Source organism: Grammomys surdaster, unplaced genomic scaffold (assembly GCF_004785775.1).
Source record: "Grammomys surdaster isolate TR1022 unplaced genomic scaffold, NIH_TR_1.0 138854, whole genome shotgun sequence".
In the NCBI taxonomy this organism is placed as follows: Eukaryota; Metazoa; Chordata; class Mammalia; order Rodentia; family Muridae; genus Grammomys; species Grammomys surdaster.
The window spans coordinates 1-26,859 of NW_021622515.1; the positions used below are offsets into that span (position 1 = coordinate 1).

The 26,859-nt window shown below is 42.9% G+C and overlaps 1 protein-coding gene across 2 annotated transcripts; it reads left to right on the plus strand.

Moving 5' to 3' along the window:
* The first annotated feature begins 8,196 nt into the window (after positions 1-8,196).
* LOC114615743 (non-POU domain-containing octamer-binding protein) lies at positions 8,197-26,046 on the plus strand. Of its 2 annotated transcripts, none has more exons than XM_028761390.1 (12): positions 8,197-8,283; positions 9,023-9,082; positions 14,551-14,722; positions 16,535-16,728; positions 18,395-18,696; positions 19,839-19,934; positions 20,205-20,401; positions 22,022-22,106; positions 22,454-22,583; positions 23,060-23,099; positions 23,730-23,839; positions 25,037-26,046. In XM_028761390.1, the coding sequence occupies exons 3-12, from the start codon at positions 14,560-14,562 to the stop codon at positions 25,169-25,171; spliced, it is 1,452 nt and encodes a 483-aa protein (XP_028617223.1). In that variant the 5' UTR covers positions 8,197-8,283; positions 9,023-9,082; positions 14,551-14,559; the 3' UTR covers positions 25,172-26,046. The 2 variants fall into 2 exon arrangements, with proteins under 2 accessions (XP_028617223.1, XP_028617224.1); XM_028761391.1 differs by having other exon boundaries at positions 8,199-8,283; positions 22,454-22,556.
* Positions 26,047-26,859: the final 813 nt, after the last annotated feature.

A 26,859-nucleotide genomic window follows, 5' to 3' on the forward strand; every position in this document is an offset into this window, starting at 1 on the left:
GTTAGTTGAGGAAAAGATAGCCTCTGGAGCTTTGGAGCCCGCCCCCGTGGAAGGCGGCGCCCCCTTTCCAATGAAGGGCCTAGTACACTAAATACACACACAAAAAATGAAGAAAAACCCCACATCTACGCACCTGCTTTCCTTACCTGGCTCAAGAGTCTGGCCCCGTCACACCCGTGCCCGCCCTATCTCCAGAGCCCACTGTACCCGTGATCCCCTCCTCTCATTCAAATGGTTCCTGGTCCCCTCCCCCTCCCCGTGTCTCTCCGCTTCCCACTCGTGTTCTCCACCCGCGTCCCCCTCAGCACTCCCTACCTACGCCATGCAGCAGACGCCTGCCAAGATTACCCTCCCCCATCCCCACCTCTCCGGAGCCCGCCCCCCGGGCGACTGTTGGGGTAGTGAGTGACAGCGGAGAAGGGGGGAGGCAAAGACCCAACCCTCAAGTGCCCCTCCTCCCCTTGTCTGCACCTCAGCCCCCCCCCAACCTGTCTAAGAGTCGTAGTTACGGGGTGTCTTAAGCTTGCTCTCCAACCACCCTTGCCAGTTAAATGGTTCTGGCTTAGTGACAACGCCTATGCAGTAACGGTTACTTGCCTGGTGACCCCCCCAAAGCAGGTTCTGCAAGGCTACACCCCCCTCTCCCTCCATGGCCTTTGGTTAAGTTCTGGGATCGGTTCGCTGAATCTTCCTATAGGAGCTTGAATTTTCTCTTGAATAGTTTCCCTCACCAGAAGTCCCCCCCACTTACAAACACACACACTCACGCGCGCGCGCACACACACACATACACACACACACACACACACACACACTGTCCTTTTCTCTCCCCTCTTTTTCCGTTCTTGTCTGTCTCTCCCTCATAGTCTCTGCATCTCTGCCTCCTGAGAGCACTCTAACACAACCTCCAGGGATCTGACTTGACGGTGGGCGTGGCTTTGATTAAGGCTTGAGAAGTAGGGTAGGGGTAGGGGTCACTAACACTAGGTCTACCGACTTAAAAGAATAGGTAACTGTTCACTTTCAGGCCTCGTGATAGAACACTTCACAAACCCTCTCTCCACATTCCCAGGATAATTCCTAAAGGCTGCACAGCACTTACTGACAGATACTAGAAACTCAGGCAAGGAGAGCCCCGTGTTGTCCATTGCTCCTCTAGCCTGCTTCTGACCTTTCCTCCTTCCCATAGAAAGCCTGCCCAAGCCTTGTCCTTGGGAATTTTACCCATATTTTCACAGAAGCCTTGTTTTTCCTTCCGCCTCCCGCCTCAGCCTTGAGGTTGTCTTTGCTGTCTCCTACATCAGAGATAAATGTAATGTTTTTTCCAGTGTAGGTTGCCTAAACCCGGCTTTCTGTATCTTAATCAGTATGCTCTGTACCCGTCTCCCACTTTCTGCTTCTTTCTCTTTGTACTGCTTCTTTGTATTTTCTGTTTGTTCCTTCTCAATTGAGACACCTAGTTCCTTTATTTGCCTGCCCCCCTCAACACATGCCTGGATCCGTGGCTGTTCTGGCGGTAGAATGTCTAATTTGGTGGCACATCACTAATTTTCAAATGGAGCGAAGACCATCTAAGAGGGAGGGGTGACTTCTGGTCTGGCATGGTGGTCTGGGATTCCAGCACTTTGAAGGCTGCATCAGGAGGATTATAACCACGAGAATAGCTTGGGCTACATAGTGAAACATTTATCTCTAAACCAAAAACTGTGTGTGGTGGTGCTCAGGGAACCTGAGGCAAGATGTTTCCCTGTAGTTTGAAGACAGCCTGGAATACATAGCAAGACCCTGTTTCAAAACAACAAAAGCAAGCTAAAACAAAACTTCAGTCACACTAAACAACTGGGGCCAGTGAGACTCAGCAGGGAAAGGCATTGCTGCCAAGTCTAAGGACTGAGAGAATAGGAGAGCACCAAGGCCTGCAAGTTGTCCTCTGATCAGCACACTTGTGATGTAGCATGCATGCATACACAGACACATGAAATAATAAATGTATTTTTAAAAATCTAATGACAAGGAACACAGGATTTTACAATAATAATATCACTCTGCATGATATTATAATGGTAGATACAGGTCAGTATACATTATTCAAATAGAATGTAAAATACGAAGAGAAAGTGCTAAGGTAAACCATGGACTTCGGTTAGTAATAATGTATCCGTGTCCATTCATGGATTGAAACAAATGTACCTATCTTGTCCTGGATGTTGATAATTGGCAAGGCCGTGAGTGTGTGGGAACACAGATATACAGAAAAGCTCTATCTACATAATTATACTATGAAACTAAAACTCTATCCACCCCACATACACCCCAAATCTTTGATTGGTTAGTTTTGGGTGATATTTTGATATTGTTTTTTGTTTGTTTTTTTTTCCTGTTTCGGGTAAGGGTCTTATTGCCCCAGTCTGGTAGTTTTGAAGTTGCTATGTAGGTCAGGCTGGCCGAGAACCCCCTTTGTAGCCAAGGATGCCTTTTAACTTTTGATCCTCCTGCCTCCACCTAGTATTACAGGCATGTGTCAGAATGCCTGGATTATGCCATTCTGGGGACCAATCCCAGGACTTTGTGAATGCTACATAAGTACTTGACCAACTATGTTACATACCTAGCCCAGAATTATTGATTTCAGTTTTGTAGTACTGGGGCTTAAAAACTGAGCCTTACTAAACATGTTAAGTGCTATATAACTGAGCCACATGCCCTCATTTTATTTACATGGTTTTTTCAGATTACAAAAGTATAAACATGTCAGTCATGGAAACACAAGTCCGTAATCTTAGTATTTAGGGGGCTGACAGGAGATTACTGAGTTCAAGGCCAGCCTAGACTACATATTAAGAATTTTTCTCAGCCAGACCTTTTAGTATAGATGATAAACTAGGCTACTCAGGAGATTGAAACAGAAGGATGAAACGCTCAAGGCCTGTCTGGGCTACAGAGTTAAATTCAAGGCTGGTGATATATGCCATTAATCCCAGTGCCTAGGGTGGGAGGGGTACCAATTTCTGTGTGTCCAAGGCCAGTCTAGCCTACATATTGAGTTCCAGGTTAGCCTAGGCTACATAGGGAGACCCTATCTCAAAGGGAGAAGGAACTGTTTCAAAATAAAAGACAAAAAGAGGATTGGGGACAGAATTCAGTTTTAGAGCACTTGCCTTGCATTCCTGATAAGCTCTTGGATCAGTCCTCAGTGCTGCTTGGAGTGATGGCTCATTACGTTGTTATTAGAAAAGATAGGCAAATCCCTGAGTTCAAGACCAGCTTGGTCTAGAGGGGATTCCATGACAACCAGAGCTACATAGAGATACACTGTCTCAAAAGCCACAAAGCCTGTGCACACACACACACACACACACACACACATACACACACACACACATCCAGTCCTGCAAATAAATACCATGTCTCATCTATCTGTCTGTCTGCCTATTTTATCTATCTATAAATGTTGGTTCATTCACTGTAAAGATTTTAGAAATCACAGAAAGCCTTAAGAAAGCAAGAGAGCTGGGCAGTGGTGGCATGTGCCTTTAATCCCAGCACTTGGGAGACAGAGACAGGAGATTCTCTGGGTTTGAGGACAACCTTGGTCTACATAGTAAGTTCTAGGACAGCTAGAGCTACAGAGAGAAACATGTCTTTAAAAAAAAAACAAAACAGAAACAAAAACAGAAGAAGGGGAGAGAGAGAGAGAGAGAGAGAGAGAGAGAGAGAGAGAGAGGGAAGGCAAGCCAGCAAGATGGTTCAGCACGTGGGTTTGACTCCTGGTACTTGTGCATGCACACCCCCCCCTCACCACACACAAATAAAATGTAAAAAAATTTTTAAATGTCATAATGCCCTATCACTTAAAGATAAACACTTCCCTTTTATTGCATTTTGGCAATGGGTATCAAATGTAGGGACCTTGCATATGGAAAGTATTTGTTCTGCAATGAGCTACCCTAGGATCTGTTTGTTGTTTTGTTTGAGACACTTCTCAGTATGTAGCTCTGGTTGGCCTGGAACTTGCTATGCTGACCAGATGGGCCTCAGTCACACAGAGATCCTCCTGCCTCTGCCTCTCAAGTGCTGAGATTAAAGGTTTGTACCACTATGGCCAGTGTATTTTTAGATTTATTGATCTCTGTGCATGTGTGTGTAAGCATGCACGTGTGTGTGGGAGGGGAGGGATGAGCTAGGGTCTTGCTGTATAACTCAGGCTGGCCTCATACTCTTTTTCTTAAACACTTATGTTTAAAACAGTTCTTCATTTTATATTATATCAGTTGCCCGCATGTATAAATGTGTACTACCTTCATGCAGTGCTTTCAGACACCAAAAGGGGACACAAGATACCCTTGGAACTAGAGTTACAGATGGTTGTGACCATAACATGGGTGCTGGGACTCAAATCCAGGTCCTCTTCAAGAGCAACCAGTGCTCTTAATCACTGAACTATGTCTTTAGCCCCAATACTAATTGGTGTGTGTGTGTGTGTGTGTGTGTGTGTGTGTGTGTGTGTGTGTGTGTGTATGGGGTAGAGGACAACCTGTGGGAGTCTATTCTCATTTAATGTCAGTCTAGGGATCAAACACAGATTAAAAGACTTGACAGCAGACATCTTTACTCACTAAGGTGCCTTGACAGCCATTGTCTCAAACTCTTGGTCCTTAGCCTCTCTAGTGCTGGGATTATAGGTCTATACAATGATAAAGCCCAGCAATATGTGGCTAAAATTAACCTAATTAAAATTAACAAGAAACTGGATGTGATGGTACAGGTCAATCCAGGAAGATAAAGAGATTGCAGCTACACATGTGAGGTTGTGTCTCACCCCCACCCTTCAAATAGAAGGAGTTCTAGTGGATCTGTGTCTGTATGGCAAGATAACTGAATGACTAAGGTAACACTGCCTATAGGCTCAGGTACTCAGGAGATTGAAGCAAGAAGGGCTAGAGTCTAACATGTGTGATATATCCTATCTTTTCTTAAAAATAATTCTGTGGCTGGAGGATCACTCAGTGGTCTCAGGGGTGAAGAGAACTTCCTGTTCTTCTGAAGGACCCAAGTTTGGTTCCTGACACCCAAATTGAGCAGCTTACAACTATACAACTACCTGTAACTCCATGTGGCACATCCCATACACAGTAAATACATTTCTAGTACATTTATGTGTATATGTGCTTGTATACATGTATATATGTGGGTATGCACATGCCACAGCACATTTCAATATGTGGGTCTCAGGGACTGAACTCAATTGTCAGGACAATGGCAAATGACTTTACCTGCTAAGTTATCTTATTGGCCCTGACATTTTGTTTTCTCGTTTTGAGACAGTATCACTATATAGCCCTGGCTGGCCTAAAATTCACTATGTAGACCAGGCTGGTCTCAAACTCACAGAGATCCTCCCTCTGTCTCCTGAGTGAATGCTGAGATTAAAGACAGGAGTCATCGAGGCCAGCTTTGAAAAGCAAACTGATAGTTTTGTTATATATCTGAATCTAGCCTCAAACTGAAGAGTCTCCTTCCTCAGCCTCTCAACTTTGCTAGTTTTGTTTGTTTGTTTGTTTTAGATAGGGATTCTCTGTATAGCCCTGGCTATTCTAGAACTCCATCTGTAGACCAGGCTGGCCTTGAACTCAGAGATCTGCCCACCTCTGCTTCCCAAATATTTCCCAAGTATTAGAGGTGTTGTGCCATTGCTAAAGTATTTTTTAAACATTTATTTTATTGAAGCATGTGTGTGCATACTAGAACATGTACCTGAGACTGTTTGGTAGGTTTGTTTGTTAAGACAGGGTTTTTCTGTACAGTCCTGACTGTCCTGGAACTCACTCTGAGACTAGGCTGGCCTCAAACTCAGAGACTGTCTATCTACCTCTGCCTCCTAAGTGTTTGTGATTAAAGACATACACTACAACTGGATTATGCCTCAGTATATGTCTGTTGTGGATCATAAGCCTGCAGGAGCCTGAGGAGGTCAGAAGGGGTGTTACATGCCCTGGAACTGTAGTCACAAATAGTTGTGAACTGCCATGTGTCTGCTAGGAATGTGACCAAGTCCTCTGCAAAGGGAGTAAATGCTCTTAACTCCTGAGCCATCTTTCCAGGCCCTGTGTTATTATTTTTTTTCCAAGAAAATAATTGCATACAAAAAGTCACGGCTGAGGCTTCAGGGATGGCTTAGAGGTTAAGGACCTGGGTTGGATTCCCTGCATGGTGGCTTACACCATCTGTAACTCCAGTTCTAGGGGATCCACCCTTGTCTCCTGTCCTCCTTAGTAACTTCATGCACTTACATACATGCAGGCAAAATAAACACATAAAATAAAATAGATATTTTGTTTTTTATTTTTTCATTTTATGTTCATGGCTAAGTTTTGGCATCTGTGGACCACATGCATGTAGTACCTTCATAGGCCAGAAGAGGGCGTCAGATCTCCTGGAAACTGAAGTCACAGCCAGCCACCATGGGAGCTGGGGTAGGTACCCTAGTCCTCTGGAAGAACAGCCAGCACTCTTAACTGCTGAGCCATTTCTCCAGTCCCCACTAATTTTTTTTAAAATAGAAAAGGTCATGGTTTAGAAAGTATCCATCTTTTAAGTCATATATATATATATATATATATACACACATATACATGTATGTGTGATTTTGTTGTTGTTTTGTGTTGAGACAGAGTCCTGGTTCTGCTACCCTGCTACTCACTATGTAGTCCAAGGTAGCCTCCTGGGAAATCCTCTTTTCTCAGCCTCCCGAGTGCAGAAATTACACGGCTTAATCATTTCTGTTTGATTGGGACAGTCACACATAGAAAACAGCTGCCATAATGGGAAGTGGGTATAGGAGCTGAGTAGCAGGGCTGAAACTTCATCCTGTCGAACATTGTTTGATCTCCCTCCCCCCATGAGTAGGAATTTATTTTCTTTTTTCATAATAATGTGCTACTTTATCTCAAAGAGTTTAGGAAATATTGGGATAAGTATACCCAATACAGTAACTAGTAGCCATATGTTGATACGCGCGCGCACACACACACACGCACATGCACACGCACACACACACACACACACACACGGATGGGTTAGGTAGAATATGGCTATTCTCTACTACTGTACTGAATGGCGCCACAGAACCTTCCCAACATTGTAAGAGGCTTATTAGACAGCACATGTCTATATCATGTCGTTGTGTCCCTATAAAAGGTATAGGTTGTGCCTATAGGGATAATCTGCCGTCCAGAGTATGAATTAATTACTGAGGATTAACTACTGGTGCCTATCAATTGAACCTTGTAATCCTTGGTTAACCGCGTGGGAGAGCTAGGCATTATGGAACAACGAAGGTTATTATTACCTGATAGGCCTCCTATGGGATAAAGAGTAGGTCTGATGCGAAGACCTCCAACATACAGGTTCCGGCACCGCCGATCAACCTGTTGAGTCTCTCTGCGACGGGAACCTTCGTATGTTTGGCCTATCGGGTTCTCTGGTTACCATGGAAATAGTGCTAGTCACAGTTCTGGGTAATCACTGAGATTAAACTGTCAAAATCGCTTGCCCTCCTGCCTTTTTCTACAATCGTGACCATTTCAGTTACACTTCCCAAACATACGCAGCAATGAGAAAGGAAACTAAAACTGTATAAGGGTGTCAGGGTGGACGCTTTGAGGAAGTGTGAAAAAAGAAACATGGCGGGGCACTTTTTTTTTCCAGTAGCAAACGGCTAGCTCTGGCACATAGAATACAATGACATTGTTACTCTTAATTTTGCACAGGCGCAGTGCATAAACTCTCAACGCACGCCTATGTGCACATTTTTCTCCCCTTTCCTCTCCACTGTTCCTCTCGCACAAGTTCTCTCCTTTCCTCCTCCCACCACTAGGTTTTCAGTCCTTCCGTAGGGCCGGGTTAGCCTCTCCTTCCGACCCCTACCTTCCACTGCTGGCTCCCCCTCCCCCTTCCTTTTCCGTCTTGCGCTCTGCGCCTCTAGTGCATGCGCATAAGATACAAAGCCTCGCTCTTTGTCCCCATCTGTCGTTCACACGAACCCAAGGCTTTGACAGTCCGTAGCCAATAGAAGCTAAGAAATGGCGGACAAATGAGTCCTTCTCAGGAGATAAACTTTGACTGGCAGTTCACGTAGCCAATCGGGAATCCAACATTGACCCCCCCCCCTTGGGAGGCACCGAGCTCCGTCGGCTCGTTTCCGGCGGTCGCGCGCTCTTTTCTCAGGACGGTGGAGGCCGTGCAGCGTCGCCCTTACTCTGAGCAAAGAACTGTGGGCAGAGGGTGAGTTTTGGGGTGGCTCTTTGGTTGCTTGGAGGTGCAGTGGGGCTTCCTGCGACACTCTGTGAAGGAAGGGTTTGGGGCGAGGCCGAGTTTGCACACAGGTTTGAGTTCGGAGGGCCCGCGAGGCCTTTCCCCCTCCGCACAAGGCATTCGCAGCCCACCCGTGTGGTCCAGCGCGCTCACTGCTCCACGCCGGGCGGGGAGGGCTTTAGCTTATGCCTTTCTTGCTTTCTTATCCTTGCTTTTTGTGCTACTCACCCTGAATTTTAGTGCCCCTAAGTTGGTGGCTTCTGAACGCCCTGGGCCAGAGGGTGTGGGGTCTATTATACCAAAGCCCTGAAGTCGAGGTTAGAGGAGGAGGCGCTTTGCTTTGTCGGATGCTCCTCCCTAGCCCTTCAAGGCCATTAATTCCTAGAGGGCCAGTGGGGCCCCTGGAGCTATGGATTTTTTGCTGTTGTTTTTTAATTTTTTGAAACAACTTTTAAGTGGGAAGTTTGCTCGTTCAGACCCCTTGGCTTTTGGAGCTAAGTTCATGAAACACCCTCCACCCCACCCTTGTGTGTGTGCGCGCGCGCGCGCCTTTTTCCGAACCTCTTGCTCCTTAAGCCTTTCCTAGCCGTTTGTAGGCATCGCTTTTCTAAATTAAACTTTTATCTGTGGCTTTACTTTAGAGTATTTTTTTTTTTACTTTTCGGAAGTCTTCACTATAAGCTGACACCTCTCTTTGTGTTTTTAACAGCAATCGGGGTTCGAGAGGACTGGGAGGCAGACACTTTGCTGTGTTCAAATCGAAGTAAAGGTAGGTGCAGGAGGTAGGGTCACCAGGTAAAGTGCAGGATGCTTAATTGCATACAGATTTCACAGACAAGAAATTAATTTTTGGTGGGCTTTCCATGTTATTTAAGCTAAGCAGTTTTTTAGATACCTGAAACTAAAATGTGACTGAGCGAAATGGGTTTGTTTTTATTCTTCCAATTCTAATAGGGGTTAGTTCTGTTCTAATAGGGGTTAGTGCTTAAATTTATGTTTGTCCAACTTCATTTTTATTAAATGAAAAGTCCTAAGAAACTCAGCAGCGGCCCTTATCATGATTGTATTTTACAGCTTTCACAGTTGCCCACCAGGCAGCCATATCAGCCTAACAAATGCTCACTGGATTTCTCTACCAGTTTTCCACTTAGTAACTTGATTCTCCTAAAATTGAGAGGACCTTGATTTAGGTTTCAGACACCTGTGACTAATGTCCTGAACATGTATATGCAGTTGTATCACACACAGTAGCTACAGTCCTTTTCGAATGGTTTATCTTAGGACATGTAAGTAGACAGAAATCCTGTCTGCTGATCTCTGTAGTTGGGGTTTGATAACTTTATTTCTGCATGTATCGTGAAATTCTATTGCTGCAGTTAACATAGAAACGTTTCTTGGGTGCTTGGTACTTACTGTATATACAGTGGTAATTTTGGTTCTTTGGACAGTGTTGACCTTCGTGGGTAAATGGGAACTTTGGGAGAAGACTACATGGAAGGGAAAGATTATGAAAGCTGTCATCGTGGGGATCTTTATTCAAAAACATAGAAGGTGGACAATTTGGTTATTACAAGTTATCCATGGCCAGACGTGGTGGCAGAGGCAGATGGATCTTTGAGAGCTGAAGGCCAGCCTGGACTACAGAACAAGTTCCAGGACAGCTAAGGCTTTGTAGAGAGACTGTCTCAAAACATTCTTTTTGGTTTTTGGTTTTTCGAGACAGGGTTTCTCTGTAGTCCTGGCTGTCCTGGAACTCAACTCTGTAGACCAGGGTGGCCTTGAACTCAGAAATCCACTTGCCTCTGCCTCCCAAGTGCTGGGATTAAAGGCATGCGCCACCATTGCCCGGTGACATTCCTATTCCTAATAATAGGTTTGGTAGTTTCCTTTTAGGGGGAATGGCCTCAATATGTATCCCAAGCTGGCCTGAAACATGGGGTCATCCTCTGAAGCCAGAGCCACTAAGCTCAGCTTCTAGAAAGATTTCTATTAACATGGAAATACATGTGGATTCCTTTGAGTGATAAAAGCTACTGAGACTGGGTCTATTCATTTGTAATTAAAGGCTAGAGGAAAAATGTTTATTGGTTATTAACCTGAGAAAAGGTAAGATCTAGTGGGACAAATGGCTATGAATATGACAAATCTGCTACTCACTACTTAGGGATAGAGGGAGACATTTAATACCTGGACTTAAAATAGGAAAAGATTTGACTATACTGACTCCCCCCCCGACCCCCGTCTCAGTGGTTTCTGGGATGAGCCTTCATTTCTTTGTCTTTGGTGGGGGGGGGGGGAGTGAGTCTTGATAGGTAGCCAAGGAGTTCCTGAAACTGTCTTATGTCAGCCTATACAGCTGTGGAAGTATACGCCATCACATCTTGCTTGTATGTCTTTTTCTCTCTTTGAGACAGGTTCACACTGTAGCCCATGCTGACTTCGAGTTGAAAAGGCTACAATTACAGGAATAAGCCACCTTACCCAGTTTCCTGGAGCCATGTGTAGTGGTACACTCACCTTTAATCCCAGCACTCAGGAGGTGAAGGCCAGCCTGGTCTAGAGTTCCACGACAGTTAGGGCTACAGAGAAATTCTGCCTCAAAACATCGAAATGAAAAATTGTTTTGTTTTTTTTTTTACAATGCTTTGTCATTTAATCACTACAGCTGTTGAAAACATTTTAAAATATGGTTTTCCAGAAAAACTATGCTGTCAAGAGTCACAAAGCTAGATTCTGTTTCCTGATAAGTAAATAAATCGTAAAGCACTACAGTGCTGTAATAGGAAAAATGAAAGCTATCTAAATTATGATGGTAGCTTAATAAATTAGTGTCTAGCTACACGTTCTTTGTGTAGGCATTTACAATTACGTTGACATTGCAGAAATGAGGAAAATCTGAACATCAAATGGTACATTAAAACAGTAATATCTCAGGATATAAATAAGCAGAGTTGGAAGTAGTAAAAGAATTGTTAAATGCAGATGTGCCCAAAGAAAATATGTGTTGATTCTAACAGTGAAAATTAGAACTTAAAGTGTCCGACACAATAGGAGCTTGGCTGACAGTATTATCCATTCATGTTAGTCTTTAATTTTTTTGGAGGGGTGACGGGGAGAGACAAGATCTCTATTAGCCTTGGCTGTCCTCTAGCTTGCTATGTAGATCTGTCTCTACCTCCTTAATTATGGAATTAATGGTGTGCACCACCATGCCTGGCAGTGTTAAAGATTTAGTTAGTTACATGAAAATTGCTCATTACCTATCACAAAAAAGGTTACAAACTGGTTTCTTTTTTTTATTTTGGGGGAGTATTGTTTTGGTTTTTGAGACAGGGTTTCTGTGTAGCCATGGCTATCCTGGAACTAGCTCTGTAGACCAGGTTGGCCTGGAACTTATAGAGAGAGATCCACCTGTCTCTGCTTCCCCAGTGCTAGCATATGCCTATTTTAAATTAGATTTGTTACTTATTTTTGTGTGAGTGTTTCAGCAGTATGTATGTCTGCATCACACGTGTCCGTAGAGGTTAGAAGAACTGGAGTTCTATTGCAGATGGTTGTGAAGCACCATGTGGATGCTGGGAATTTAACTGGGGTTGTCTACAAAGAGCAACAGATTCTAAAGCGTCTCTAGCCTCCCACAAGCTGGTTTTTTGAATGTGCAACTTCAGATAGAAACTGATGGGGACTGAAGAGATGGCTCAGCTGTTAAGAGTACCTACTGCTCTTGCAGAGGACCTGAGTTCGATTACCAGCCACTATGTCAAGTAGCTTCATAACTCATTTGAAACTCCAGCTCCAGGGGCTGATGTGCCCTCTTTGTCTTCAGGCACTGTACTTGCATACACAAAACCACAGAGATAAATATACACATCATGAAAATGGAATCTGGGGGCTGGAGAGATGGCTCAGTGGTTAGGAGCACTGACTGTTCTTCCAGGGGTCCTGAGTTCAATTCCCAGCAACCACATGGTGGCTCACAACCATCTGTAATGGGATCTGATGCCCTCTTATGGTGTGCCTGTAAACATCTACAGTGTACTCATATATAATAAGTAAATAAATCCTCAAAAAGAAGAAAAGAAAATAGACTCTGAATTAATGATTAGAAGGTTGTATTACAGTTCTTTAGAAGAAAACTGATAGAATGAAAACAGATAGGTAAATAGATGGGTAGGTAGATATAAGGGAGATTTATTAGAGTGTTTTACAGGCTGTGGTCTATATAGTTCAACAATGGCTGTTTACCAATGTCAAGTTGGAGAATTCAGTAGTTCTTCTGTTCATGAGGCTGGATATCTCAGCTGGTCTTCAGTATATACTGGAATCCTGATGAAGTAGACCTTTATCTAGTCAAGGAATGAACGTTCCATCGAGATTGAGGGCAAGTAGGCAAAGAAAGCAAGCTTCCTTCTTCTGTGTCCTTTATATAGGCTGCCATCAAAAGGTATGGCCCAGATTAAAAATGGATCTTCCCACTTCAGATAATTTAATTAACAAAAATCCCTCACAGGTGTACCCAGCCTCTTGGGTTTTAGTTCATTCCAAATGTAGTAGGTTGACATCTGTATGTGGTTATGTACTCAAGAGGGTCAGAGACATCTGACTCCCTAGAGTGGGAGCTTGAATTGTCCTGAGTGGGTGTTGGGGCCAGGGTTAAGTTTTTCTCTTTTCCTCTCTCCCTCCTGGTCTCTATAGCCCAGGTTGCCCCTAAACTCATTCCTAGCCTTGGCCTTTTAGAGTACTGGAACTTAACAAATGTGCCACACAATGGCTGTTTTGAGTTTGTGGCTTTTTTTTTAAATTTAGAGGCCAGGTGTGGGTTCTAGGCAATTTTTTTTTTTTAAATTTAGAGGCCAGGTGTGGTTCTAGGCCAGCTAGGGCTGGCTACATGGACCCTGTCTCAAACTTAAACAGCTGGGCGTATGTGCCTATAATCCTAGCATTCTGGGAGACAGATGAGTCTTTGTATTCTGGGCTAGCCTGATCTACACAGTAAGCTTCAGTATAGCCAGAACTACATAGAGAACCCTGTCTCAAAAAAAAAAAAATTAAGTGAATTAAATGAATGTGAGGTCAGAGGAGAAAATGTGAGAGTCAATTCTCTGCTTCAAGTATAAGGGTCCTAGGGGTTTGAACTACTTGAATTGTTAATAAGTATATTACAATTTCCATAATATTGGTGAGAAATGTGATTGAAATGTTGTGAGAACTCACATGGTGTGGTAGCACATGCCTTTAATCCCAGCACTTGGGAGGCAGAGGCAGGCTGACCTTCTTGAGTGACTGGTGTATTGGTTCTTTTATTTGGGTAATCATATTTATACAAGCGTGATTAAGAATTATTTACTGGGGTCTGGGGAGGTGGCTCAGTGGTTAAAAGTGCTGATTGCTCTTCTAGAAGACTGGGGTTCAATTTCCATCTCCCACAAGGCAGCTCACATCTGTCTGTAACTCCAAGATTTGGCACCTTCACACAGACATACATGCCAGCAAAATATCAATGCACATAAAATAAAAATAATTTTTATTAATGGCCAGGTAGTGGTGGCATAGACCTTTTATCCATTCAGGAGGCAGCAGAGGCAGGCAGATATTTTTCCGTGAGTTCAAGGCCAGCTTGGTCTTGATTTATTGATTGATTATTTATTTGGTTTTTCAAGATAGGGTTTTTCTGCTTCTTTGTCTCTGAAGTGCTAGGTTAACAACCACCACCCATCTTTTACTAGTAGCAGTCTTTAGTCTTTAAGTGTTGGGATTAAAGGCATGTGCCAGCACCATGCCTGGCCCTTTGTTTACCATGTAGACCAGGTTGACCTTAAATCATAGGGAGCTCCTGCCTGTGCCTCCTGAGTACTAAAATTAAAGGGATGTTTTATCAGGCCTGACCTTCTATGTTTTACTTTTTTGTTAGTTTTTGATTCTGGTTTTTCAAGGCAGGTTTCTTTCTGTGGCCCTGGCTGTCCTGGTACTTGCTCCGTAGAACAGGCTGGCCTCAAACTCACAGAGATCTGCCTCACAAGATCTTCCTGGGATTACGTGTTTTTTTTTTTATGTGAAAGTTTTTTTTTTTTTAAGTTTGAGACAGTACGATGCCCTACATTGTATTCTATTTTTTAGAGTAACCAGTTGTAATCAGGCAAGGTAGAATACCAACATAGTTTTAATGATGTAAACCATCAGGAAGGTAACTGGCTGAATCCTGATACTGAGTTTTTGACATTCCACATTTTCCTTTAGGGTGCAAAAATGCAGAGCAATAAAACCTTTAACTTGGAGAAGCAGAATCATACTCCAAGGAAGCATCACCAACATCATCACCAGCAGCACCACCAGCAGCAGCAGCAGCAGCAACAGCAACAACAGCCACCTCCACCAATACCTGCAAATGGCCAGCAGGCCAGTAGCCAGAGTAAGTACCTGCTGGGTGATGGGAGGGTGTAAACAGGTTCCCTTGGGAATGGTTTAATGGTTTTTAGATAAATCTCTCAGGATTATAAACGAACAGGCGTTTGGTAGCGTACTTTTGTTTTTACCTTTTTTTGGAGGGGCTGTCAAGACAGTCTCTGTGTATGTATCCCTGGCTGTCATATAACTCATTCTGTAGCTCCTTTGAACTCCACCAGCCTCTCTGCCTCCAGTGTTGGGATGGGTGCCACCATGCCAATTTTTTGAGATAGGGTCTCAATGTGTAGCCCTGCTTGGAACTTGCTTGGAACTTCCTTTGACTTCCAACTGAGTGTTGGGATTAAGGGCATGTGCTGCCATATTTCATTATTCTGATTTGGTTTGGTTTAATAAGATTTATTTGTATAGATGTTTTACCTGCATATATGTATATTCCTGGTGCTCATGGAGGCCAGAAGAGGGCATTGGATCTTCTGGGTCTAGAGCCTGTTTTGTTGTTGTTTTCTTAAGACAGTTGTCAGCTGCCATGTTGGTGCTGGGAATCAGTGAGTCCTGAGAGATCAAAGTCTTAACTGCTCAGCCAACTCTTTATTCAGTGCCTCCTATTTGATTCTTAATTGATACTTTATAAACAAATGAGATTGATCACTTGAAACAAAGGAGCGGATATCAGTGGAGTATAGGTTATTCTGCCATACTGGCATATTTTACTCCCAAACAAATGTCTATATGCAGTTAGAAAGTCATTAAAGAATATAGGAGAACTTTTTAAGGTTTAATGGAGAGTTGACTATAAGACTTTGTGGCATGTACTCAGCCCACTTTTAATCTGTAAAAAAGTTTTTGTTTGTTGTCATTCTTCAGGAAACTGAGTACCTATAAAAACAAACCTGGTGGGGTGAGGGTAACTAGAGAGATGGTTCAGTAGTTAAGAGCATTTCCTTGAGTTGGGTTCCTAGCACCTACATGAGGTATCTTACTACCAACTGTATGTAACTCCTGTTCCAGGAAATCAGCATCCTTTTCTGACTCCATGGGTACTCGTGCACATGTGGCACATAGTCACACTCAACACATATACACATAAATAATTTTTTAAAGGGGAGGTCATAGTAGAGACTGGTGAGGTAAGAACTGTACTGCTCTTGGAGAGGATCCAGGTTCATTCTTGACACTCCTCAGGTGGTTCAGAATCATCTGTAACAACAGTTCTGGGGAGATCTGCATATAATTCATCCAGGCAAACGTACACATAAAAAAAAAAGCCAAACAATTGGGCTCATGGCTCGCCTCTTAAAATCACAAACCTGAGGACCTGAGTCCTGGAACCCACTGTGGAAGGAGAAAGCCAACTCCGAAAAGTTGCCCCCTGGCCTTCATATATGCCACACAAATGCATGCCCATATGTATATCATACATACTTGATGATAAATTTTTAAGATACTAGAGGTTACCACAAAAATATTACTCATTTCTTTATGTGCAACTTGTCAAGGTTGTGAAGGTTAGTAACTGGTTAAGAAAATAGAACAATTTTTAAAGTCTGATTCCTTAGGGCATAGATCTGCTCAATAGTATTGCTAAGTTGCTGTATCATTGGTTTGTCTCTGATTAGCTACCTTAGTTTCTGGATTATAGTAGTGCTGAAATCCCCTGGTCTCTTCATGGCTGCTGTCACAACTCTAAGGTGCAATTTGCTGATAAGTAGGATACGTTAGGAAGTAGTGTAGTGCTTGTCTCCCATCACAAAAACAATGTTGAAGGTAGGACTAATTCTTTCTTTACTCAGTCTTTTGATTGACTGTCTTCTTTCAGATGAAGGCTTGACTATTGACCTGAAGAATTTTAGGAAACCAGGAGAGAAGACCTTTACCCAACGTAGCCGTCTCTTTGTGGGCAATCTTCCCCCTGACATCACTGAGGAGGAAATGAGGAAACTTTTTGAGAAATATGGAAAAGCAGGCGAAGTTTTCATTCATAAGGATAAAGGCTTTGGCTTTATTCGCTTGGTGAGTGTGAGCTTTGGGGGATATATTTTGAGAGATAGGGAAGGCTGGGGAGTAAATATGGAAAAATAGCAGTGAAAAGAATGACTTTGTCTATATGATAATAGTTTTTAGAGTTTGACTGTCTTAGAATTTTTATAGACCAGGCTGACCTTGAACTTGAGATCTGCCTGCCTCTGCCTCCTGAATGCTGGGTTTAAACATGTTCACCACCACCACCTGGCCTTATTTGCCTTGAATATAAGGGCTAAAATAGTTTGGGGGCTTGCTTTTGGTTGCAGATCTTGTTTTTTAACCCCAAGCTATCCTTGAACTAGCAGACCTGCTTCCAGAGCTCTGGATGACCAGGCATGCATTACTGTGCTTGGTTTAAGAGAAAATGAAGCTTATTTTGGTGAATATCAAGGCTTATATAATTTATTACCAAAGTCCTTGTATGCATGTTATCTTACTCTTCAAAATCCTGAGGGGGCAAGTTATTTTTGTGGATATTCATTTTCTTTCTGAGGCAGGCAGTTGGGGACATATTAGATAAGTGAACTACCTCTCAGCAGTGCTTACAGTTTTACCATTTTTAAATGTAGATTTTATTTTTAAAATCTGATTAAATGGTATATAAGAAAGAAGCATTTTATAGATGCTAAATCTACCTCGGAATGAGGAGCAAAGTGTGATAAGCTCTGGATGATGGCTGCAACTAGTTTTCATTCCTGCTAACTTGATACCATAGCAAGTCATTTTCTCAAGATAACGTCCTTAAGTTCTGTGAAGTAGGGAAGAGATGTCCTGTCAGTGTTTTCTTGTTTAAAATAAGCTTCTCAGTCACAGGATCTGATGCCCTATTCTTACTTCCATAGGCATCAGGCACACATGTTGATAAATGTACATGCAGTAAAAACATTTACTTTCATAAAATAAGCAATCTTCATTGAGGACAAGTAATTCTGGTATGTTAGTGGAAATTAAAATCCAAGTGCTGTATTGTTAAGTGTACAGCTCTGACTATGCCTCAGAACTGACTATGTAGACTAGGTTGGCCTAGAGATCTGCCTTGTCAGGAGTGACCCTGCTTAAACATTAATTCCTTAGTCAACCATACATGTCTACTGGCACAAAGTCTTGCCCTGTGGGAAAGCACTAATCCAATTAAGAACAAATAGCTATAGATCTTGTGGGTATGTAGCCTTGGTGGGAAAGTACTAGCTTAGATCAGAACAAATGATCATAGATCTTATGGACAGGTACCTACCTAGCACCTGTTCTGTTTCTTCTGAGAACTCTTCACCCAGCCAATATCCTGTTCTTGAGAACATCTGTACTCTCCCCAAGAACATCTGCACTCTACAGAAACAAAGAAACCCTATGTCATCCCCCCTCCCCATATCCTGCTTCTATGTGTATATGACCTGGTGTGGGAACAATAAAAATTAGACAGCTTGGTCAGACTTCTTGACTTGCTGTCTTTTGAGTACCCTTGTCCCCCAGTTCTCTCTTCCAGGTGGTTCCCCAGTACCAACTAGTTTACCACCCCGCAGACCAGGACACTGCCTCTTAAGTGCTAGAATTAAATACATGTGCCACCACACCCAGGTTTTTTGAGAGACATTTTGTTGATGGATGCTTGGTTGGTCTTTTGTCAACTTCTAAGTTTCTTTTTTGTTTTCCCCAGGAAACACGAACCCTAGCGGAAATTGCCAAAGTGGAGCTGGACAATATGCCGCTCCGTGGAAAGCAGCTGCGAGTGCGCTTTGCCTGTCACAGTGCATCCCTTACAGTCCGCAACCTTCCTCAGTACGTGTCCAACGAACTGCTGGAAGAAGCCTTTTCTGTGTTTGGCCAGGTGGAGAGGGCTGTAGTCATTGTGGATGACCGAGGAAGGCCCTCAGGGAAAGGCATTGTTGAGTTCTCAGGGAAGCCAGCTGCTCGGAAAGCTCTGGACAGATGCAGTGAAGGCTCCTTCTTGCTAACCACGTAAGTAATTTTCAGAGGATGGTTTGGGGTCCCTTATTCTTTGGCACGGAGTGTTAACATCTAGTAACCATGTTCTTATTTTCATTTAAAGACTTAATACTAACTCAGCTTTTCTAATGCAGTTTTCAGTATAATCCTCAATACTTACATATTTGAGTGCATGCCATGGTATACACTGGGGAGTTGGGACAACTGTGGGAAGTGGGCTTTCTCCTTCCACCTTTGCATCTGGGACCAAGCTCAGGTTGTCTAGCTTGCATGTGCCTTTATCCATCATGGTATGGTACGAGGATAGCTTTTTAGGCTGGAGGAGTACTTTAGTGGTTAAGAGCACTGACTGCTAAGTTGGATTCCCGTCACCCACATGTTGGCTAAAGACAATCTGTAATTTCAGTTTTAGGGGATCTGATGCCGGCCTAAGCAGGTACCAGGCATGGAAGTGGTGATACATTCATATACATCTGGAAAAAAACATTCATACACGTGGAATATTAATAGTTTTTCATTGGGCATGGTAACCATGCCTGTGATCCTAGCACTTGAAAGGTAGAAATATAAGAATCTGGAGTTAAAGTTGTCCTCTTCTATATAACAAGTTGCAAGTTAGCCTGAGATAGGTGAAACTGTCTCTGAAAGCAAATAAAACAAAACAAAAAAACCCTCCCCTTATAGGACTTTAGAATTCTGGAAAATGTCCTGTTAAATGTACTTTCTCTTAGTGTTTTCCTTCCCTCGTTTTCTGGAGTTATCAAATATAATAGATAACTCAACCTTTAACATTTTTAAGACTATTACAGAGATCTGAAACCTGGCTCCATCTGGGCTGTTACCCCAATTATTCCTAATGCTGGTAAGGAGGGACTCGGTTACTTGGGGTTAGGTATAAAATTCTTTAGAAATATGTTTAGATGTGGTGGTTCATATCTATAATCCCAGCACTTGGGAAGCTGAAGCAGGGGGAATGTTATTAACTTGAGACGGCTCAGTTTACAGTATGAATCCTTGCCAACTTCTCATTCCTGTCAAAATTACTATAGTTGTCCAGTCTTATCCCTAATTAGTTCCTCAGGCCAATGTCAGGTGTAGGGAGCGTGCTTGTTAGGGTGTGGCCTCATTAACACTACTTTTCTTCTTTCACCCAGATTTCCTCGACCTGTGACTGTGGAGCCTATGGACCAGTTAGATGATGAAGAGGGACTTCCAGAGAAACTGGTTATAAAGAACCAGCAATTTCACAAGTATGTGGTTCAGTTGTTGACTTTATACATTTCTGGGGTAGAGATGGGATGTGTGTTTATATGTGTGGTGCTGGTAGTTGACCCCAGACCCTTAACATATTTGACTACACTTCATCCCTTAGTTATTTTTCTGTTCTTGAAACTTAAAAAGGTGATTAAAAGAGGCATGTCTTTGCTGTATACATGTGCTCACTTGGCCTTTAGAAAAGAATGTGATTCTGTGGAATCTTGGACAAAAGTAATACCATACATAATGTGTATTGTCTATAGGGAGAGAGAACAACCACCCAGATTTGCACAACCTGGGTCCTTTGAGTATGAGTATGCCATGCGCTGGAAAGCACTCATTGAGATGGAGAAGCAACAGCAGGATCAAGTGGACCGGAACATCAAGGAGGCTCGTGAGAAGCTGGAGATGGAAATGGAGGCAGCACGCCATGAGCACCAGGTTATGCTAATGAGGCAGGGTGAGTAGAGGCTTGTAAGTAGGAAAAGTGGAATACATGTTTTTTTTTTTTAAAGAATTGTTTATTTCATGTATATTGAGTACACTGTCGCTGTCTTCAGACACACCAGAAGAGGGCGTCGGATCTCATTACAGATGGTTGTGAGCCACCATGTAGTTGCTGGGAATTGAACTTAGGACCTCTGGAAGAGCAGAAGAAAAATCTCTGCTTTTATTCCCTGAAATACTTTATGATAGTAGGAAGATGAATTTGGAGATGGTTATAGAATACTGGATAGATTGTACAAAGAAAGAACTGATAAAGTTTGAGCTTACTTGCATGACATCTGTTGCTAGGAAAATACACCAAGCATGACCAAAAGCAATTTGAGGAGGAAAGAGTTTATTTTGTCTTAAAATTACAGGTAACTTCATCACTGAGAGAAGCTAAGGCAGGACCTAATGCATAAATGCTGTTTACTAGGTTGTTACCTGTGGCTTGTCCACCCCTTTATTTATTTATTTATTTATTTATTTATTTATTTATTTATTTTTTCTCAAATTGTAATTCATTCACACAGGGGTTATAAACACAGAAAGGCAGGATGTGGGGAAGGGGATGACACTGCAGTGTGGGTGTTCAGGGGGAATACAGATATCATCAGAACCGGATATCTGCTGGGTGAAGGTTCAGGGGACAAGTCACTATGACTCTGCCTATGATTCACTTGTCCTTATCTAAGTTGGTATTGTCTGCCAAGGCTATCTATTTACAAGGTCTATGACTACTCGGGCTGGTAAATTGTCACAAAACTGCCTGTTGACATTAGCTTATAGCCATCTGTTTCAATGTTTTTCCACTGAGACCCAAGACTTGGTGTTAGTATACATGTATGACAGGCCTATTGCTGATTTTAGGCCTATGGCTGATTTTAGGCCTTCAGTGTGTAAGCAGGGCTGCCCCTGACATATTCTCCCTTCTCTAAGTATAGAAGAGCTGTGGCAATTCTAATCTTGCAAAGGCGGGGATAGAGGCCTGACCTCCAGTATTTGAAGGGGACCTTGCAATGGCTCCAGTCCCCCTGTCGTTGTCCAGTGAGGCATGAGGCCCATACCCATCCCGAAGTCTTTTTCCTGGAGAGGGGATACTTTTGACATCAACCCCTATGCAGTCAGGCTTGTCCGTCAGGGAACCCAGATAGATATTTTTAACTTTTATTTATATTCCCTTGCAGTGCTTAGCCTCGAAGCCTAAGCAAGAATTCAGATCGCCAGTCAGAGGGGGTTCTGCCACCCCCTTTTTTTTTTAATGTTATGATGTAGTTTTGTTTTTTTTGGGTTTGTTTGTGGAAGGGCCCAGCTCATGGTGAGTGAATGAGCAGGCATGGTGGTGCACGCCTTTAATCCTGGCACTTGAGAGGCAGAGGCAGATGGACCTTGAGTTTAAAGCCAACCTGCTCTACAGATCCCTTCCACATCAATCAAGAAAGTGTACCACAGGCTCATCCACTGAGCAATCAATTAAGGTTTCTTTTTCCATATCTATATCTTGTATCTTGGTTGACATCTTTGCTTTGTGGATATTTATGGAAAATTGTTGTATATATGTAAAGAGAATCAAAAAGTCTCAATTTGTTGCTAGATTTGATGAGACGTCAAGAAGAGCTTCGGAGGATGGAGGAGCTGCATAACCAAGAGGTTCAGAAACGAAAGCAGTTAGAACTCAGGTAACTGTTTTGTTGATGTTTATTTATTTGTTTGGGGCCTGGTTTCACGCTACAATGTGTAGAGGCCTTCCACCAAATGGTCCTAGGAATTAAATTTGTCATCAGCCTTGACAGCAAGCACCTTTATGCACTTAGAGCTGCACTGGTTCTAGGAATTGCCTAAGGGCTTCCCTAAAGAGAAAGAACTCAATGCTGGTCTCTTAATTTCTTTGAATGTTGTTTTTATTCTTGGCAAGCTTTGCTGGCTTTTAGTAGGCTTGTCTCTCATTGCCTTAATCTTCCTATTCAATTGATCTACTCATTTTCTGGAATGTCTTTTATCTTAAAATACCATGATATTTCTATAGGCAGGAAGAGGAGCGCAGGCGCCGTGAGGAAGAGATGCGGCGACAGCAAGAAGAAATGATGCGGCGACAGCAGGAAGGATTCAAGGGAACTTTCCCTGATGCGGTATATCTCCCATGTGCCTATGATGTGGTAGGCCAGTCATCATATAAGATTATGAAATGTCTGTAAGGGTACTAGGTTATGACCAATTTTTCTATGTTAGAAAATTCCCTTTAGGAAAAAAAAATGTTGGCAGTAAGATTTGAGGGAAAGCTCTTACCATATATAGCAAATTTAGGATGAAAATCCAGGACCACTTTGTTTGTAACTTATATCCAGTGATAATAAGAGGAATTTGAGTGCTGTAACAGACTTTGGCTAATCCACTGCTACCCTTGTAATTAGATGGTTTGCAGCTTTAAGAAGTTAATTATTTCATGCCCCTGTTGCCTCTAATAGAATTTTCTAATAGAAAATTATAATTTGTTACCTGAAATCACTGTACAGATAGCAAGAGGGCACTAGTGTTAGTATGTCTTCACTGTTCACTTCCCTTTGTGTTGTCATCAATGCATTGTAATAGAGAAACTTGTCTTGGACTGTGTTGAGTATATGTTGTTTTTCAGAGAGAACAAGAGATACGGATGGGCCAAATGGCTATGGGAGGTAAGGACTTAAGAATTAAATAGCTCTGGTGCCTTTGGGTGGCGAATAAAAGGTAGTTATAAAATAGAGAACTGCAGGTATCCAGGAACCAAAGAACTGCCTGTCTGGTTTTGTTTTTTGTTTTTTAGGTTGGCTGGCCAGTTACTGTGATCTGCCTGTCTCTGCCTCTCAAAGCCAGGGGTAGCAAGCATGTACAGCCCTGCCCAGCTTGTTTTTTGTTCTTTTGTTTTGTTTTGTTTTGTTTTGTTTGTTCTTTTGAGACAGGTTCTTACTGTGTAGCCCTGGCTGTCCTGAAACTCGCTATGTAGACCAGGCTGGTCTTGAACTTACAGAGATCTACCTGCCTCTGCTTCATAAGTGCTGGGATTAAAAGTATGAGCCATGATGCTTGGCTTTTGATGTGCAAGCTGAGTTTTTAAACTCAAATTTTCATACTTGCAGAGCCTTCTTTCTCAATCTGTGTTATGGAGCTTCTACCTAGTCCACATTTAAATGACATCACATTTCCAAAAACATTAGGGCTTATAGGCTAGGAGTAGGGGATTGGCTACATACTGAATTGTTCCCTTTGGTGGGGGAAGAGACTGTTAATCTTTTTCCCACTATAGTGATTATACTACTCTGCTTTAGGTGCTATGGGCATAAACAATAGAGGCGCCATGCCCCCTGCTCCTGTGCCACCTGGTACTCCAGCTCCTCCAGGACCTGCCACCATGATGCCAGATGGGACCCTGGGATTGGTAATAAGTTACAGAGCTTTATAGTAATTGTAAATAGTGGTAGGAGGACCTTCTCAACCTCGAGTCTCATTTTTGTGGGTATGAGTAGGTGTGTGTGTACATGTAAGTGTAGGCTAGAAGTCAGCTGCTTGTGTCAGCTCAGGGGACATCCATAACCTAGGACTTGCCAATTAGGCTAAGCTAACTGGTCTGTTAGCCCCAGGAATCCTCTGGTTTCCCCAGTGCTGGGATTGCAGATGCATGCCACTGTGTCTTGCCCCTTTCCTCCTCCTTTGAGTCCTCAAGCTTGCAGAACAAGCATTTTACCCAACTAAGCTATCTTCTCAGCATCTCCTACCTCTGAGTTTACTTTGACTTTGATACAGATACTGATCAAATATAACCTAAGTTCTTAAGGAGTGGTGCGGATGATTGAAGCCAGGTGTGGTATGATATATGCTAGGCAAATGTTGTCCCACTTTCTCATATCCCTAGTCCTTCGGCTTTTAATCTTGAGAAAATCTAATATCATATGCTATTTTAACCTTGGAGTTAAATTGTGGCCTCTGATTAACTGTTATAGTTGTTGCTATCCTCAGTAAGCAAGTTGCTTTTTTGTTATTTGGGTTTTGGGGGTTTTGTTTGTTTTTTTGAAGTAGAGTCTCTGTAGTCTAGAGGAGCTGGCCTCAGACTCGGAGTTGCTCCTGTGTCTTACCTCCCAAATGCATATACCACATTTTTGGCCAGCAGGTTGCTCTTTAAATGGGGAAGTCAAGGAAGGTTAGATATTATGGTGTATAATATGATGTGAATCCGGGGGCCTTGTGGTTCATAAAGTCCAGAAGTTGTTCTGGTTCTAATGCTAAAATGGAATGGGCCAAAACTGGATAGACTTAAGGTTGCTAAAGAATGATAGCGTGTTCTTTCTGTCTCAGGTAAAAGGAATTGGATAGAACCTTTTCAAACTAGAAATTTCAATTGTATGTAAAATGTGGATAGAAAGCTAAAGATGGATGACTAAATGGAGGCATAACTAGTAAGGCCTACCTTTCCTCTTGGGGTTCTCCACTAGAACTCTAAATAGACTTGGTTGCCTGCTTCTAACAGTCGGGAGACTTGACTAGTTAAGTAGAAATGGCCTGTAGTGGCAAGACCTTAGATGAGCTAGACCCTGCAGAGACAGATTCTATTGTAACATTTGTTCTCTTTCTTTTTAAGACCCCACCAACAACCGAACGTTTTGGCCAAGCTACTACAATGGAAGGAATTGGAGCAATTGGTGGAACTCCTCCTGCCTTCAACCGTCCAGCTCCAGGAGCTGAATTTGCTCCAAATAAACGCCGCCGATATTAGATAAAGTTGCATTGTCTAGTTTCCTGCAGCCCTTAAAAGAAGGGCCCTTTTTGGACTAGCCAGAATTCTACCCTGGAAAAGTGTTAGGGGTTCTTCCCAATAGATAGGTCTTCCCTGCTTGTACTACTCTAGGGAGTATGCTTGAAGGCAGAGGGGCAAGGGAGGGGTGGTATTTAACATGTCAAAGTCTGTGGTATAGTGCGTTTTCAAGTCTGTCTGGTGCATTCCTGAAGTATATTGACTGTTGAGGGTCTGGAGAACCATAGGAAAATGGACTCACAGCTCCATTAATCTTGATCATTCCTCTCTCTTTCTCTCCCTCTCTCTCTCTCTCCATCATGTTTTAATTGCTTTCTCATCTTTATTCCCCTCAACCCCAGAGACACTGCCATATATACCACAAAACCTAAACATCCTCCAATGACCTAGCCCCATCCCTCCATTCACTCCCAGGTAAGAATTCAGACAAATGTCCACAGAGGTTACAGCATACATACGGTTCTGTTATATCTCATATATGACCCCCTTCATGTCCTAAGGAAGACATTTTCTCTTAGAGGTTTTCATTTTAGTATATCTTAAACTCTTGTGTTAACTTGCCTCCATTTTTTCCTTGGGTAAGGACTACACTTTTGTGTCTCTGATGTTGCTGTTCACGGCTTTTCTTGATAGGCCTAGTACAATCTTGGGAACAGGGTTGCTGTGTGTTGAAGGTCTGACAGTAGCTCTTAGTCGTGCCTATCTTAGGTAGTTACGCTGTGCATTTTTATTGGTATACTATGATTTGTTGCTGATACCTTCAATTTGAAATTTTTTCTGAGAAATGGAGCAGTAATGCAGCATCATCTTATTAAAATACATTTGAAGCCTTTTCATTTTCTGTGCTGTTTTTTGAAAAGGGGAGGGGAGGAAGGTCTATCTTGGGAGGTATATACAGTAAATTACATAGGGGTGATCTTTGACTTTCTGATTGAAACATTAAAACATCAGGCAAACCTGGCCAGGGGAAGGTGCCATGCAAGGTGGAATGGCTAGGACCAGTGCCGTTGGCACTGCCTGAAGGTAATGGCAAGCAAGCTATTCTAGATGGCAGAAAACGGAGGGGTTGTACCCATACCCACACAGGGAGGGGGAACTTAATTAGTATTTTGTTTCTGAGCAGCTGCTGGTATGTCAGAGGCTTGGAATTGGCAACATCTAAAACTGCTGTAGTTAACTGACCTCACCCAAGTTCCAAGGGCTCTTCTTCCTGATCCTTTTTTCCTGAGTCTCAGCTCTGGAACACTTTCCTATTGGCTGGGAAGACCAACTCAAGTTCCCTTGCCCATGTTTGGAGGTGGATGCCTCCTGAACTAAAGATAGAAACAGCTGGCCCTTCTAAGCAGCTAAAAACCCTTCAGACTAAGAGGTGTTCCCCACTCTGCAGCCAGACTCCTTGAAATACCCTTTGAGTAAGCTCGGTCAGTGCTCCCATGTCTCTGCTCTGCTATAACAAAGGCTGTGGGCAACACTTTGACCCCAATACCAATCTCCCTGGTGAGTAAATTATTTACCTCAGGGGCTCTGGGTAGGTGTTCGGGGTCAGCTGTGTGGCTGGCCATTGGGAACAAGGAGAACAAAAACTGGGTATAATTGAATTGGTCTGGGTGATCTTGACTCTGCTAGTTTATTTTCACATTCCTTGAAAT